This window comes from Solanum dulcamara, chromosome 5 (assembly GCF_947179165.1).
Source record: "Solanum dulcamara chromosome 5, daSolDulc1.2, whole genome shotgun sequence".
NCBI lineage: Eukaryota > Viridiplantae > Streptophyta > Magnoliopsida > Solanales > Solanaceae > Solanum > Solanum dulcamara.
In genome coordinates, this window is record NC_077241.1 from 488,022 (window position 1) to 498,845 (window position 10,824).

General features: G+C 35.0%; 4 protein-coding genes across 5 annotated transcripts; 2 read left to right on the forward strand and 2 right to left on the reverse strand.

Annotated features, from left to right (window-relative positions):
- The first annotated feature begins 237 nt into the window (after nt 1–237).
- Nucleotides 238–2,815, forward strand: LOC129890289 (laccase-15-like). 2 transcript variants are annotated; one of them, XM_055965859.1, is made up of 4 exons: nt 238–325; nt 860–1,282; nt 1,391–1,519; nt 1,610–2,815. In XM_055965859.1, exon 4 carries the CDS (start codon nt 1,834–1,836, stop codon nt 2,659–2,661), a length of 828 nt encoding a protein of 275 aa, XP_055821834.1. In that variant the 5' UTR covers nt 238–325; nt 860–1,282; nt 1,391–1,519; nt 1,610–1,833; the 3' UTR covers nt 2,662–2,815. Both variants share the same exon structure in this region, with proteins under 2 accessions (XP_055821834.1, XP_055821835.1).
- Nucleotides 2,816–5,215: 2,400 nt separating this feature from the next.
- Nucleotides 5,216–6,895, forward strand: LOC129890290 (NAC domain-containing protein 12-like). The gene is made up of 3 exons (XM_055965861.1): nt 5,216–5,482; nt 5,590–5,879; nt 6,105–6,895. Exons 1-3 carry the CDS (start codon nt 5,311–5,313, stop codon nt 6,696–6,698), a joined length of 1,056 nt encoding a protein of 351 aa, XP_055821836.1. The 5' UTR covers nt 5,216–5,310; the 3' UTR covers nt 6,699–6,895.
- Nucleotides 6,896–7,319: 424 nt separating this feature from the next.
- Nucleotides 7,320–9,116, reverse strand: LOC129888637 (protein CANDIDATE G-PROTEIN COUPLED RECEPTOR 7-like). The gene has a single exon (XM_055963581.1). The coding sequence runs from the start codon at nt 8,858–8,860 to the stop codon at nt 7,535–7,537; it is 1,326 nt and encodes a 441-aa protein (XP_055819556.1). The 5' UTR covers nt 8,861–9,116; the 3' UTR covers nt 7,320–7,534.
- A 109-nt stretch (nt 9,117–9,225) lies between these two features.
- On the reverse strand, nt 9,226–10,698 carry LOC129888638 (beta-carotene isomerase D27, chloroplastic). The gene is made up of 6 exons (XM_055963582.1): nt 10,182–10,698; nt 10,020–10,112; nt 9,881–9,942; nt 9,678–9,784; nt 9,508–9,603; nt 9,226–9,423 (listed from the first exon to the last, which is right to left on the reverse strand). The coding sequence occupies exons 1-6, from the start codon at nt 10,578–10,580 to the stop codon at nt 9,371–9,373; spliced, it is 810 nt and encodes a 269-aa protein (XP_055819557.1). The 5' UTR covers nt 10,581–10,698; the 3' UTR covers nt 9,226–9,370.
- Between the last annotated feature and the right edge of the window lie 126 nt (nt 10,699–10,824).

Consider the following 10,824-nt stretch of genomic DNA (forward strand, 5'->3'; position numbering starts at 1 on the left):
ATCATTAACTCAATTGAACAAGCGCTAGTTGTTTAATTACTACTCTTAATCATCTTCAAATGCAGGTAATATAGCAGCTAAAACTTTTTTCATACTATTTGTACACTTCCGCATTAATCTATAAATTAAGAATATCTTAACAAGAGATAACCCATAATTAACGCAGTACGTACAGCATCTTAACATTTTTTTTGTGAAAATTATGATGAAGGTTATTGTCAATTTGTATGTTGCAAGAAAGGTTCTAAAAGCATGTATTCTAGCATTCATGTTTGCAATCAGCTTCCACTATACTCAGGCTTCCCTTCAACATTATAAATTTACAGTATTTATTTTGTCCCTCAAAGACTTCTGTTAAACATGATCTACGCATTCTATATATTAAGTACTTGTGATATTTCTTACATCGTCTATTCTTTATATTTTGAATCTTTACTAGAAGAAATTACACTTTTTGTGATACCTAAAATGATTATTATTTTTCCCGTATTTGTTTACTTTTTGTGGCATGTTTAGTCGTAACAAAATGTGTATATTTGTGGCAACCCTCAGGCATTGTCACAAAAGAAAACATTCATGATTGGAAGTACTTGCAACATCCCTAAGGTCGCAAGTAAAAACAATTAGTCGTGAATCCCTAGTCGCCATATGATATGCCCTGTTTATGTGAAGATTTTTCCACAGCAACAGAGTCGTTTTACTTGTATAGTTGTATATTAAAGAGATAACTTGCATACTCAAATTCAATAAGAAGATTAATAAAATATTAGTACTACTCATACAATAATTAAACTGTGCCTACGAAAGTAAGATGTGAGATTGTGAGGATTCTTTAATATTGGCTAATGTTACATTACAGGTGAAAGAAGCTTCATTTCAAAGGCTCTGTGAATCAAAGATCATCTTAACTGTGAATGGACAATTTCCAGGACCAACAATTTATGCTCATAAAGGAGAAACTGTCATTGTGGATGTCTACAATCAAGGGAAATCAAACATAACCATTCACTGGTGTTACTATACATATTTGGAATTTTTTAAGTTTAATTATTTGGAATATAAATTCTAAAATTTTTGAACATTTGCACGTATGGAGTAAAACAACCTAGACATCCATGGTCAGATGGACCGGAATACATAACTCAATGCCCAATCCAGCCAGGTTCAAAATTCAGGCAAATGTTGATCTTTTCGGATGAGGAAGGCACCTTATGGTGGCATGCACACAGCCAATGGGATCGAGCCACGGTTCATGGTGCCATTGTTGTTTATCCCAAACTTGGTACTCACTATCCTTTCCCCGAACCTGCTGCTGAACTAACCCTTCGTTAATTAAACAATCTTGTTTCCGATTTAATTTGATCACCTATTGTCTTATTTTGATTCATAGGGGAGTGGTGGAAGGAAAATGTTATGTTGGTATATGAACAATTTATTACCTCAGGAGGTGAGCCAATTGATTCTGATGCCTACACAATAAATGGTCAGCCAGGAGATGTTTACCCTTGCTCGGAGCATGGTAAGAATATTGTAAAGAAGAAACAAAAGGTTGTGTTGTCGATATTGTGATTTTCAGTTTGTGACCTTTCCTATTTTCTGTATTTTGCAGAGACGTTCAAGCTAGAGGTGGAGTATGGCAAGACAAATCTACTTCGGATCATAAATTCTGCGATGAATGAAATGCTTTTCTTTGCAGTAGCAGAGCACAAGCTGACAGTAGTAGGAACAGATGGAAGCTACACTAAGCCCTTGTCAAGGGATTTTATCACAATAAGCCCTGGACAAACCTATGACTGTATTTTGGAGGCTAACCAAAAGCCCGATTGATATTACATGGCAGCTAGAGCTTATTCCAGTGGTGTCAATGTCAATTTTGACAACACAACCGCCACGGCCATAGTGGAATACAAAGGAAAATATTTTGATCTGTCTTCTTCGCCTTATTTACCTAGTTATAATGATACTCTAGCAGCTGTTAATTTTAGTGCTAGTATTAGAAGTTTGGATTCAAAAGACCACCCAATATCCGTACCGATTGAAGTGAAAGAGAGGTTGATCTCAACACTTTCAATAAATACATACCCTTGTCCTATAAATGGCACCAATTCCACATGCCAAGGACCTAATGGAACGCGATTCTCAGCAAGTATGAACAACATAAGCTTTGTCGCTCCAACCATTGACATCTTAGAATCCTACTATTACAATGTAAAAGGCGTACCTTTAGGGAAGAATTTTCCAATGTTTCCACCATATTTATTTAATTACACCGCGGATATCCTGCCTTTGCAATTAGAAGTACCAGAAAACGGAACACATGTAGTCGTGTTGAAATATAACCCGACAGTTGAGGTTGTTTTTCAGGGGACTAATGTGGCTACTGGCATAGACCATCCAATGCATCTTCATGGATTTAGTTTCTATACTGTTGGAATGGGACTCGGAAATTTCAACGAGAGTTTGGATCCTCTGAACTATAATCTTGTTGATCCTCCTCGACAGAACACTGTTGCTGTTCCTAAAAGGGGTTGGGCTGCCATTAGATTCAAAGCAGACAACCCCGGGCAAGTCTCCGTTTTTTTCCACCTTTTTACTAGTACAATTAAAAATTTGGTGTTTTTTTCTTCTCTACTTATTCTCTGTCTTCCTATGCTTCATTAGGAGTTTGGTTTATGCATTGCCATTTAGAACGTCATTTGTCATGGGGCATGGACACGGTATTCATTGTGAGAGAAGGCGAAACCCCTGAAGAACAGTTGTTGCCACGTCCATTGGACATGCCTCCGTGCTAACTTTTGCTGCCGCTCAACAAGAAGTAGCCCATTGAAATTTGATTACCTACTGTATTAACTATTAACATTGTTTGATTAATTAGAAAATGTAAAAATTAGTTGCCAAATAGTTGGTTGTTATGTTGATGAACACTACAAGTTTGTTGTATTTGTGATGATAATTCATTGCTTGTTATGCAAACATCGTATTGAAAATGATAAATAGTTAATACATTACTCCAAATATATATATTAATTTCCTCATGGTTATTTTTATCTATGGATGGTCTCGTCATACTATGTCATATCACAAAGCTTAAATTAATATGAAATAACAAACGTCACTAATATTCCAATTAGGATGGTAAATAGTAAAATCAATAGCAAGAAGTCAACAACTAACCAACTACAACTACTAGTAGAATCAATTAGTCTTCTAGACTATTAGTTAGCTGTGAGCTAATTTTGTGAAAGTAATACTCCCTCCTCTCTTAGTGCATTTCAGTAAGGACAAATATAAGAAAGTTTCACCCGAAATCATTTTTAAATATAAAAAACATATAAAAAAAAAAGAAATAGATGTCACGTACCATAAAAATAGTAAAATCAGCACTTTAAAAATGTGATTTAGTGATTAATAAAATGGACCAAAAATCATAAAATTTCAAGTTGAAATCTCAAACGTTTGAAAAAGGAAGTGGTTGGATTGTCAATTTAATGGCTCCAAAAGACAATGATTAGAGATTGAATTTGAGAGGAAAAAGAGAGGAACATCATTAAGGGTGAATGGACATCATAACAGAATTAATTCTCAGTGCTAGCTTAAGACTTATTCAGTGGTGTGTTAAGTTGTTCTTATTAATTAATACATTGTGATTGTGATAAAGTTGAAAATAAACACACACATAATCATCAATATACGTCAATACTTAATTTGTCAATGCGCTATTCGCCAAACTATGTCGGAGCGATTGAGCATCATAATCTTTTGTCCTTTTCCCCTTTTCTATTGTTGATGAATATGATAATATATACTCCTCTCTGTTTCATTATTCCTTTCTTTTTTTGATAATATTTTAATTTTAATTTTTTACGCGACATATTTAAAATCAGAAGATTAAAGGACATTTGATATATTTAATGTAACTTTAATTTATAATCATAAGATTGAATCATTATTTTTTTAAAATTTCGTATCAAATCAAATTAGATCAATCTTTTTTACCAAGAAAGTTTATGAAGAATGTGATGTCAACAAAATGATGATGCAGTGACTGAATCGGAACGAAGGTGGAAATAGCTATGAAAGGAAATATGTATCTTTATTAATTACCCTCTCTATAATAATGTGATAAACTATCATGAATTTAGAAAGCGCAATGCTTCGACCCCATCTCTCTATCTCTCCTTGTCTTTGGTGTTAGTTCCACGAGTAAAGTGAGAGATGGATGTAGAAAGAGACAGACAATCACCAACAATATGTATGACGTGATGGATATTATCCTTCTGCGCTTAATTAGTGATTTCGAATTTGAGCCATTGTGAAACTACATCACAAAAGATATTAACTCTGCTGGTCAAATTTGATTTTGGTCCTAATACACATTCCAAAAATTAGCTCGTAAGAAGAGAATTGTCCAAAAAAAAAAATTATAATAGGAAGAAACGCTTTTCCTTTATAATGAATTTTTCACACCAATATAAATTTTAATTAATCGGAACAATAAACATCGAATATCATATGTTAAAGATAAAATAAAACAAGAGAGAGGGGAAGAGAGATTTTCTTAAGATATTGGTGGTTTCAAGGGAGCTTTTCTAAGAGATTTTAAGGTCGGGGGTCATAGTTTGTTGAAGCAGGGTTACCCCCACCATTGAGGGACCCTGTAATCTACCTAAGTAGGGCCCACAACCTTACCCTTTTGATCTGGCCTATTAGTCTACTTAATTACATTTTTCTTTTTAATTGTTATGGGTTTGGTTGATTTTGTCGCCAAAACTAATCTTGAAGAATGACAAAAGTTCTACATTAGTGCTTAATGAAATGGAGGACTTCTTATAAAGGCTGAACAATCATTTTTTCTTTGAGCTAGTTTACATGTTATTAGAGCAGGACTCATCTCACCCAAAGCAGAATGACAAAAGTCTCACATTGATAGTTAATGAAATGGGTGGACTCCTTATAAGGTTTGGACAATTCTCTTCCCTTTGAGCATTCTTTTAGAATGTGAATTAGGTCTAAGATCTAAATTTAACAATAATTACATATAGTAAAACAGATAAGAAGAGTTACTCAAATGGTAAGTAGTTGAATGAAAAATAAATAAATATAGCAAGTCATACTATTCCCCCCAAACCTTTTCATGCATTTTTGGAACCAAATTTGTTGTGCATATAAATGATGGTGTTTCCCCTCTTCCCTTTTTACCTCACTTCTTCAATAATCTTCTAACTCTCTTCTCTACACCATTTAAGGAAACCAAGGCCAATTTTCCCTTGTCCCTCTTCTCCTAGTCTAGCCAACTATCTTTACGAAGACATGAATCTATCCGTAAATGGTGAATCACAAGTACCTCCTGGCTTCCGTTTCCATCCAACTGAGGAAGAGCTCCTTCACTATTACTTGAGAAAAAAGATCGCTAACGAAAAAATTGATCTTGACGTAATCCGTGAAGTAGACCTCAACAAAATCGAACCATGGGACATTCAAGGTGAGACCTAGTGTATTCATCAATAATATGTCATTATAAATTGAGACAGAGAGAGTACTAGTAACTATTAATCGATTCTGAAAATCACATTAATTATTATGTGCCAGAAAAGTGCAAAATAGGATCGACACCACAAAATGATTGGTACTTGTTCAGTCATAAGGACAAGAAGTATCCGTCAGGGAGTCGTACCAATCGTGCCACTGCTGCTGGATTCTGGAAGGCTACGGGTCGAGACAAAGTGATATACGGAAATTCTAAGAGAATAGGAATGCGAAAAACCCTAGTCTTTTATAAAGGACGTGCCCCTCATGGCCTCAAATTAGATTGGATCATGCATGAATATCGCCTTGACGACATCTCCACACCCCAACATCAGGCCGCCCTCAACTTTTGTGTACGTACCCTCAATCTTACCTATCATGTAGTATATAACTTGTCTTATTTTTAAGATTATGAAAATTAAAAGTACTTTTTATGAGGGTCACCATCAGTATAATGGTCTCAAATCCGAATAAATGAGGAGGATTGTAAGACTTATCTATTTATGATGAATTTCCGTAATAATATATATCTGATCTACTGTTGATGTAAGTTAAACTCATTTAATTTGAACATCCAGGCCTCAGAATCAGCTGCTCCGGAAGAGAGCTGGGTGGTCTGCCGTGTTTTCAAGAAGAAGAGTGCTCTTGAAATCCCTCAAAGCTCCTCTGCTGTGTCTAAAACACTTATTCATGAGAATTCAAGCAATCATGACGGTGTTCTTGATCAAATACTCATGTACATGGGAAGATCATGCAAACAACAACAACATGAAACCAAAAACAGCTATATCCAGGAGGTCAACAACAACAACAACGACAACACAAACATTCAATTTGTTAATAATATTGAAGGTAGTTTCCTACACCTTCCAGAGCTGGTAAATCATCATCAAGATTGCAGCTTTGATGAGATGATCATCATGTCAACAGGAACAGAGGATCGACATTATTCTTGCATGATTAATAATTACCAAGAGGATGAGGAGGAGGCTGATAGAAAAATTATTGAACCTACTTGTGACTGGTTAGCCCTGGTGGCTTCTCAACTTAATGACCATCTCCAAGTACCAACCAACAATAATACTACTCGATCCAATGATGATGATGTTGAATTTTGGAGCTATACGCAATCATCATCAACCTTTGATCCACTAAGTCAATTCTCCGTATGAATCATACTAAGATAAACACGTACTGTATAACAGTATACTATATCCAAAACAGAACGTACGAGCCTAGTTCTAAGTCAATAGAGGATAGTATGCTACTTTAGGTCAATAGAGGATAGTATGCTACTTTGAGTGATGCGTATAATTAACGATGTACACTATTTTGAGTATTAACGTTCCTAATACATACTAAACATTGTCCCCCATGATCATTGTATTGCTTAATTATATACAACTTAGTGATACGTATAATTAACTATTTCATATTTATTGATTTATATAGTACATGTGTGCATATTGTAGTTCTTTTTCATAGGCTAAGCACATGAAAATTCTTTTTTGATAATATAGTTGATAGGCTTATATATTATAATTCATCTGATTTTGTCGTCCTTTTCTTCATTATTACATTGTTGACAATTTGATCCCATGTATACTTGATTTTTATATAACCCTCTAAAACCTTTTTATCTTTTTCTCTTGTTGTTTATATTTTATAATTTTATGAATCTGACTTAACATATTGAATAAATCTTTAGTTTGTAGATAACAAATAATTGTAAAATCACGTTCGAATGTGAAATGCTTCAAAGGAAAAAAAAAAAGAATATCAAATGCTACAACTTTAATTCACAGATGAGCAGTTGTTCTTTTCCAGACAAAATGCTCAAGTTAATTATACAAATACAGAGACACAAAATTGACAACACAGAAATTAAATTAAACAATACTTCAAAGTAAAACTGATCTACAAGATGTGCACTATAATATATAGTCACCATCACTTGAACCATTTCAAAACTGATCATGAGATCATGTAATCTCAAGAATAATTTTTCTCACAATTCAAACTCGTCACCAAACTTTAACGCCTCAGCAGCAGCCTCTTCCTCTTCATCATCAATCATAAAGTACGGATTATGTACCTCGGGCTTGAACTTAAATCCAGTAAACAAATAAAAAGCAAGAGTTGCCACTTCCCCTGCCACTACACTAGTCCATAGATACCTATACGATGTAATCGTCTCCAAAGCATAGACCACAACCCTTGTAAAGTAAATATAACATATAACCACGACATAGTACTGCCTAAATAGTGTCAATTTCATCAAATTCACAGCAGCTTTCCCGTCAGATTTAGCTGCCTCACGCAAATTCTTAATTGACCAAACAATAGGAAAAAGAACCGCGCAACAACAAATCACATCAACTAGCAAAAACACCTGTTTCCATGTCACCCATTCATCCCCATAAGGCCCATCTTCATCAATCACAACTTGAGCTATATTTGCTACAACTTGAAGTGGTATCACAATCATCAAAACTTTCTTCTCTTTATCTTGCAAATAAGGTTTGAGAAATGACCACCCTGTCCCAATCAACACGATCAACGTGAACAACATAATCCCTTTCAAAAAACTGAAAATATAAAACAGTACATCCCATCCATGAGCACTACCCGTTCTCTTAATGTAAGATTTATCCTCTCCTTCACACAGCAAGTTCAGGGTTTTCAATATGATTACAGCCAACATGAAGAAATGGATCGCGTGAATCGTTAGTCGCTTCTTCAACAACAAAAATATCCAAAAAATGCCCAAACAGAAATAAACAAGCGAAAACACGAAATAAATCCTAGGCAAAATGGCCTTTCCAGCAGAGAGATAGTCTCTATTTCCTGATTTAGCATCAAGATTGTACATTGCAGATTGAACGGTCATAGAAACTTTTAATTGGGGACAACAATTAGCAAACACAAGAGAATATTGATCAGCATCCGTCTCCATAAAAAGTGTGTCGAAAGAGGAATTGTCACGAAGTTTGTCGAATGTGTAGACAAGTTTGACAATATCAGATTGGACTGCACAGGTGATCTCAGCATCCTCAATTTGTTCAAGAACATGCATCCACGTATCGCGAGTGCATAGAAAGAATCCAACTTTGGAGAGATCAAGACTTGCAGGATTGCTAGGGACACCAAGGGAGATTTTTGAGACATTGAGTTCCAATCTACCACGATGGGTGAATCCAAATTCATCGAATGGTATAATGGGACGATCATCAGAACGAACCTCAGAGGATCTGATTTCAGCTAGAGAAGGCGAATAAAACAGTGATGTGACAAAGAAAAGGAATAATAGAAAGAAAACTTTTGGGAACGACATTGTTGGATCGATCAAAATAGCAAAGAATTCTTGATATTTACATACTATTTTAATTTGTTGTGTGTAGTATACGGAGTTTAAGAAAGAGAAGAGACAAAATGTACTTCTCCTTCTGTTCTGAAAAATGGAATTAGTATTGTCTAAGGAAAATAGGAATAGGAAAATGCAGTTATGTTTAGTTCAGTTAGTTGGATGTATGAGGCTAAAACTATTTTTCAGTTGTGTCACCCGTTCGAAATCCATGGTCAACAGGAGAATGTTAAACATTATTCACAAATTAGATTAGGTAAAATATTCATTTTTTAAAATAAAATAAAAGTAAAATAGTGTCATATATTTCAATCTTTTGACATTGTACTTTATATAAAGTGTTTCCGGAAACAAATGTATAATTACAAGTGTTACATATAAATACACACATATATATATATTCTTGATCGTATGGATACGTATATTGGACTTGAATGCAAAAAAGGCATGTGCTATACTAAAATTTTCCACCATCTTCATCTAACTAGCGCTGAGTTTTGGACAGACATTTGAGCTGGGATTTGCAATGGTGCCTGCGCAGATAAATATAACTTATTTGTGACGAGTAACTAGTCATATACTCCCCAAAAAGAAGGAATTAAGTGTGTCAAACTTACATATGTCTGCATAACAAGGTTGTTTAGAGACAGGATCTTCTTCAAATGGCGGTGGTACTTGTCCGTAAACCATTTCACAACTCATGTCTTCAAAATCTGTTAGACAATGTTATATATACTACTCCATGTCCAAAAAGTGATCTAGCCTAACAATGTAGAAGAACACTTACTTGGATTCATTGTTAATGGAAGTCCGAATTCGTTTGTGAAGAAGTCTTGTGTTGGTATTTTGCACATATTCACACACATTCCTACACACCCACTGTTTTCCAAATACCTTCGATAACATAAACAAATTCATATTATTTTTTTCGTTTTATAACAGTAAAGTCACACAATTATTTTTGTCACATTAAAATAACATTCCTACTACCTGCACTTTTTTATGTGAACTCCACTTTTCTGTTTCACCCCATCTACCTCCACTTCCACAACCTTATTCATAAAATTAGTAATGAGAAGCTAGTAAATATACAAAATTCAAAATACAATATGTAGTTTGATTAATTTACCTCAGAAGGACCAACTAACCAGAAGAAGAAAGGCACAGTAATCGCAGCGTTGAATTCTGCTGCCCATTTGGTTGGTGGAAACAATTTCCTAAACTGCAGCATCCAACAAACATATGTGAATTAATTGAGCTTTTTACAAGTATAAATATTAGTAATTAGTACCTGAGCAGGAGCTCCAGGAGGAAGCATAGACATGAGGACTTCACGAACAACTTGCTGCTGCTGCAACCGTGACCTCCCCTGCATTACTTTCCTCGAAACATCGACAAAACTATCGTAATTATAATCAAACCAACCTTTCTTCTTTTCATCAGACTCTTTTTTATTCGCACCAAACTTCTCCATCTTTCGTGCGAATAGAGCCATGAATGCCTTCTCAAACAATCCATCATTGTACTTTGTTTTCTGGCCTAATGGTGCTGGTTTCCCTGATGGCTCCGCTATCCCACATCGGATACCAATTTTAACACATCGTCGTCTCTCACTTTGGCTTTGGCTTTGGCTTTGACTTTGTGAGCGATAAAAGGTATAATTGATGAAAGATGGGCTAAGTAGCACCATGAATTAGCACGGAATTTACAATTAGCTATGTGTTCTCAGTGTTTTAGTCGATGCATTATCGTGTGACTTCCACAGTCCAAGCAATGCTCAATATTGCACACAACAACTTGTGACCACATAAATGTGATCTACCTAAAAGTGTTTAGCAGCCTCTCATTTTTTTCACAAGAAATTAAATAATTAAAGTTTCACTTTATCAAAAAGGGGATGTAGCTCACATGTGAGAGATATGGGGTTCGATACA